At 33.4% G+C, this 6,529-nt stretch overlaps 1 protein-coding gene across 1 annotated transcript; it reads left to right on the top strand.

The window, feature by feature from the left end:
* The first annotated feature begins 2,228 nt into the window (after positions 1-2,228).
* On the top strand, positions 2,229-3,233 carry LOC132043482 (uncharacterized). The gene has a single exon (XM_059433952.1). The coding sequence runs from the start codon at positions 2,229-2,231 to the stop codon at positions 3,231-3,233; it is 1,005 nt and encodes a 334-aa protein (XP_059289935.1).
* Positions 3,234-6,529: the final 3,296 nt, after the last annotated feature.

The raw sequence follows: 6,529 nt of genomic DNA, 5'->3' as shown, positions 1-6,529 counted from the left end.
TTACCCACTGCCTCAAAAATTGCAGGAATATGGGTTGAAGAAAATTCTAGAGACACTATTTCTGCACTGCATATTCGAATTTATACCCACAGTAATAGAGCTCAGTTAGTAAATTATTACTATGGGTGCTATGATCCATTGCAGTATCCTTTATTGTTTCTATACAGTGAAAATGGATGGCATTGCGGAATAAAAAAAAATCATTCGAACGAATGATGTGAGAAGTAGAGCTCACTATGAACACGAGCAATTGCCCAGTATATCAAATATGTGTTCAGTCGTTGGATTTCTTGGCATGGAAGTTGAATCACTGCGAAAAGGAAAACGAAAAAGAGATACAGTGTCTTGCCGAGAATATTACTGTTACAAATTTCAAATAAGAGATAATGAAACAAATGAAGTACTACATTGTGGAAGAATATTCCAACAATTTATAGTAGATGTATATATAAAGCTTGAAACTTAAAGATTAGACTTTTTTACATTCAACCAGGATTTATTTCGAATTGAAGTGTTGCAAAGGAATCCTTGATATTTTGAGATGTGGTGAAAAGGGAGGCCTCTAAAGTTGGGAAGAAATTTTTTCTCCGTGTTACTTTTATAGGGGGGCCAAGGGACATGCGCCGACGATATAGGGATGCTATTGCATTAGTACAATATTTTGGAAAACCTGATTTGTTTATAACGATGACCTGCAATCCATCTTGGCCAGAAATAAAAGAACATCTACCGTTTGCTGATGAGGTACAAAATCGGCCTGATTTGGTTAGTCGAGTTTTCAGAGCGAAGATAGAAGAACTAAAAAAAAGATATATTGAAAAGACAAATTTTTGGAAGAGTTGCAGCTTTTATGTATACTATAGAATTTCAAATACACGGTCTTCCACATGTTCATTTCCTTATTATACTTGTTGATGAACACAAATTGTTGACTCCTGAATCTTATGATAAATTTGTTTGTGCTGAATTTCCTGATTCGTCTAAAGATCGTGATTTATATACACTTGTTATTAAACATATGATACATGGGCCTTGTGGAAAATTAAATCCCACAAATAGTTGCATGAAAAAAAAAGGTACTTGCAAATTCAAATATCCAAAAGATTTTGCTAAACAAACATGTAAAGGGAAGAATTCTTATCCAATATACAGAATGCAGAAAACTGGAGAACGTATAGAAAAGAAAGGTCAGTTTCTAGACAATTCATGGGTTGTTCCATATAATCCATTTTCGCTATGCAAATACAATTGTCATATGAATGTTGAAGTTTGTTCTGATATCAAAGTAGTGAAATATATTTATAAATATATTTGTAAAGGGAATGACAAAATTGCTTTCCAGATACATGGTAGTGATACAGATACATACATAGATGAAATAAAAGAATATCAATCTGGTAGATAGGTTTCACCTCCCGAGGCTGCCTGGCGATTATTTAGATTCCCAATCAGTGAAATGTCTCCAAGTGTATTTCACCTTCAGTTACATTTGAAAGGACAACAATTTGTTTCTTTTAAAAGTATTGAGAAGATAGATCGAATTGTGAATAACCCAATGGTTAGAAAAACAATGTTGACTGAATTCTTTGTTATGAACGAAACGAATAGAGATGCTATGCAACTTTCATTATTATATAACGAATTTCCTGAGTACTTTGTATGGTCACCAACTTACAAAATATGGACAAGCCAGAAACAACGTTCTGTTATTGGCCGTGTCGTAACATGTCATCCAACGGAAGGAGAAAGATATTATCTTAGATTATTGTTGATGAATGTTAGAGGACTAAAATCATATGAGGATTTACTTACAGTCGATGGCAAATGTTGTAGTACATTTAGAGAATCTGAGAAAAAAAAGAGGTTTGTTACCTCGTTATAACTACTTGGTAGAATGTATGTACGAAGGCGCGGAGTTATCAAATGCCGTATAGTTTAAGGCGTTTATTTGCAACATTATTGGTCTATTGTAATCCTGCTAATCCAATAGAAATTTGGAAACAATTTAAAGATTCAATGTCGGAAGACTTCAAAATTTTGCCTAACATGAATGCAAAAGATATTAGCAATATGACTTTGAATCATATCAATGACTTTCTGCACCTCATGGGACATGATATTAATGAATATAAACTTGTCGCAGAAAGAACTAAACCTTCAGCGACTATTAGAGAAGCTAATGATTGTCTGTTCGAAGAAATATCATTGTTAGAGAAGAAGATTTGCTTATGCAGAGGAAATCAAATACACAACAACAAATAGCATATGATACAATTTTGAATAGGATATTTTCTAACAAATCAGGAGCTTTTTTTATTGATGGACCTGGAGGAACTGGTAAAACTTTTTTATACCATGCTTTATTGGCTGCTGTACGGTCAAGAGGTTTTGTTGCTTTAGCTACAACAACTTCAGGTGTTGAGGCTTCCATCCTCCCGGGGAGAATGACTGCTCATTCCTGTTTTAAATTTCCTATTGAAATTGATGAACAATTTTCTTGTAACATTAGTAAACAAAGTTCGCTTGCAGCTCTAATATGTGATGCCAAATTGATTGTATGGGATGAAGTATCTATGGCCAAAAAGAAAGTGTTAGAAGCTTTTGATATTCTCTTGAAAGATTTAATGGATACAAACGCTCTATTTGGCGGAAAAGTTGTCATTCTTGGTGGTGATTTTAGACAAACTCTATCGGTTGTTCGGAGTGGGAAAAAAGAAGATTTTATTCAAGAAAGTTTATTATATTCTGAAATTTGGAATCAACTTGAAAAAATGCGATTATCTGAGAATATGCGGGCAAAAACAGACCCTACATTTTGTGACTATTTACTAAGAGTAGGAAATGGAGAAGAAAAAACAGATAACCATGATAAAATTAAAATACCTAATTTCTTTATTGTTCCTTTCACTTCTGAAAATGAATCGTTAGATCTCCTATTTAGAGTGACTTATCCAGATCTACATATATGTTCTTTTGATATGTCTTCTATGACTTCGCGCGTAATTTTGACTACAAAAAATGACTTTGTTGATGAAATGAATGATTTGCTCATAGCTCAATTTCCTGGCGATCCTAAAACATATGTTGCATTTGATGAGAATATTGAGGCGAGTGATCAAAGTCAATATGAAGATTTTTCGCATACGCTACATCTTGCTAGTTTACCTCCCCACAAATTGACATTAAAAAAGAACTGCCCTGTTATGTTATTAAAGGAATTTAAATTCTTGTGAAGGTTTGTGCAATGGTACACGACTTATATGTGATGATCTTCAAAAACATGTTATAAGTGCTACCATTGCAAGTGGAGATTTCAAAAATACACATGTATTTATTTCAAGAATACCATTATTATCATCTGCAGATGAAAAATTGCCTATTCCTTTCAAAAGAACACAATATCCTTTGCGATTATGCTTTGCTATGACAATAAATAAATCTCAAGGTCAAACATTGGACTTCGTTGGAATTTATTTACGTGAACCTATTTTTTCGCATGGACAGCTCTACGTAGCCCTATCAAGAGCAAGAAGTTCCAACTGTGTAAAACTATTAATTCGACCGCCTGGACCAGATAATGATGATGATCATTCAATGTACAATATAGTGTATAACGAAATCATTCAAAAAGCGCTTGCATAAATAGATCCTTGCAGGGCGCTAAATCCTTTTGACGTTGCGCTTCCTTAATCATAAAAGGTTAGCTTCAACGTCGACATGGTCCTACAAATTAGTCTGCTATTATTATATAGGTAATTTGTACTTCTATTTGTTTAATTAGAATCCAATTTTATCTTGCATATATTGCCTAAACATTTTCTTATTAACTTCTTGTTCATCTGAAAAGAAAACATTTTCTTATTAAACTGTTCATTTCGAACTATCTCCAGAGGTAACCAAATTGCGTCACTCCATTGTTCTATCGACTTTTTTCTTGGGTGGATTGTCCTTTGTGGTGAAACGTGGCTTACGAAGACAGGCTGAAGCTGGTAGAAAACTTGAGATTTTTTTAGATCTTATGCAGTTTAATGTGCCGAAACAAAGGCTAAATTTCTTCATAATCTAGGTAAATTCTAATTTTCATGTGTATTCTGGCCTTCTACTTTAATATTTCCCAAGTGTTCTATATATTAATATAAGTTGATTCGTGTTACATCTTGTACTTTTGTACGTTGCATTTGTTGTAAGTTAATCGACATAAGCTCGAAGGACAAGATTATTTTTAGGTTATGGAAAAGTAAATTACGGCGACTTTCGAAAATAGTTTATTATCCCATCGTTATCTTATTAGGTCAATGGTGCCCTTGCGGCGTTATCTTTATGGAGCAAATATACTCACGAACTTTCGAAATAGTTTATTATCTTGCTTCGTTATCTTATTGAGTCGAATTGTCTTTCTTCTTAGTTATCTTATAGGTAAATATCTTGCTTAAGTTACACGGTCTTCCATGTGTCACAATCCATGATAGCCCAACAAACTTCCTATGTGCCACGCCCAGATTAAATTAATCAGCTTAGGATCACGACCCGTCACTTTATTTCACCCGACACGTTTGTTTATTTCAAACCCAAATAAAGTACCGTGCCGTTTTGTTTATTTCATTACAAGTTTCGTTTATGTAAAACATGGTAGTATACAAAATGAAAATCCAAATAAAAATTTTCGCCACGTTAATAGGATCGTTAGAGTAACAAAAAAAAATTATCCTTTCTTCATAGAAATGAAAACAATGCAAAAGAACTCGGGCGAGGGAGAGAGAGAAAAGAAATAGAAAAAACCATTCTATCCCAAGAAATGCATCATGGAATAGTCGAGCTTGTTCCCTCCTGACTTAATTCATCAATGGACCATCAACCAAGTAGCACGCTGCTTATTGAAAATACCAACACATACTAGCCATCACTTAATTGCAGTTTCAAGAATCACCATTTATGTGACAATTAAAACCAAAAAAGTCATCGTTTTATCCATAATTTTATGATCCTTCATTTTGGGTTTTCATTTTGTATACTACGTTTTTTACGAGAAGCGAAACTTTGTAATGAGCTAAACAAAACGGTACGGAGTACTTTATTTGGGTTTGAAATAAACAAAACGCGGTTGGGGTGAAATAAAGATCCATGATTAATTTAATCGGGTGTAATTATAGGAAATGGGTTGGGCCATTGTGATTGTGACACGTGGCGGACCATGTAACTTAGGGTATATTTGGCGAAAAAATAGTGCAGTAGAACGATTGGCGATAGTATAACGAAGGGTATAAATAAACTATTTTGAAAGTTCAAGGGTATATTTAGTCCATAGTATAACGGTAAGAACGCGATTGCGTAGTATAACGAAGGGTATAAATAAACTATTTACGAAGTTCGGGGGTAATTTTGGCCCTTTTCCGTTTAGGTTATAAGTATTTATGATAAGATTAACCAGTGTTGTTGTGAAGGTTAAAGGTTCAGCGAATCAGAGAGTATAAATTTCACCAATGGAATACCCCGGGTTTTTGGGCTATGGCTTGAGCCGCTCGACGTATGCAAGTAGACCTGATTCCCGGAGAATTTCGGACATATTCGAGTATGCAAGTAAAGAGCTCGGTGTACAAAAGGATGAAGTCCCGAAATGATTTCAGACTTAAAAATGGGACAACGAAGGCTGGAAATAATTTTGTTGTGCCGAAAGAGGTTACGGACTAGTACCATATGATATGAGTATGATATTGAATATACGAAGTGTGTTAAAAATAAAGAGGGTTAAGGTCGTACATGAGGTTATAGATGTAAGACCCCAGAAGTTTGACGGATTTCGAAACTTATATATATATGCACGATATTGTATTTTCTTTTAAGTGAAACGTTCTTTTTTGTAAAAGTTTGATAAATATGATTTTATATAGTTATAATTTTTGCTACTTTTTTTTCAATATGCTTTAAATTATACACATGATATGAGGAACTTTATAAATGGAATTTTTTTAATCATAAAGGTATAAATTATTTTCTCATAAGAAAAAAAAGTTATCTTTCTACCGTTTTGAGAAATGATAGTGCAAAAATTGTATTCTTGATATAAGGTCGGGAAAATTAAAATTTGATAAAATATATTTCTAATGTCTTCATTTTATATTAATGTACGTCATTATTTTGATAAGATATATATAGTTTATCAAAATTTTAATGGAAGCATTTATAAGCCTAGTTATGTATTACCAATAAGACAGTAGATATATTATCTATTGTCCACCGCCTCTAAATGGCTAGGTGGTCAAATGATTGCAAAAGTATGGTTAAGAGATTAGATATTTCTTTTTCTTTTTTTGGGGATAAATAGTTGAGATGGAAAGGTTAATATCTAGTGCCACTAGTCGCATTTTTATCGCTACATGTGGAAAGATTTGGACCATTTCATCCTTTAATATTACTTTAGTAGAATACTTCATACGAAGGGAATCTTATCCATCAATAAACATTTGGATAGTCACTATCTACAATCTCTTTACTCTCCATGTAGGGTTGTACGTTTGAATGTTTATTTTTG

Source organism: Lycium ferocissimum, unplaced genomic scaffold (genome assembly GCF_029784015.1).
Source record: "Lycium ferocissimum isolate CSIRO_LF1 unplaced genomic scaffold, AGI_CSIRO_Lferr_CH_V1 ctg25297, whole genome shotgun sequence".
In the NCBI taxonomy this organism is placed as follows: domain Eukaryota; kingdom Viridiplantae; phylum Streptophyta; class Magnoliopsida; order Solanales; family Solanaceae; genus Lycium; species Lycium ferocissimum.
The sequence above is the reverse complement of the archived record's forward strand: the minus strand, read 5'-3'. Positions and strand labels throughout refer to the sequence as shown.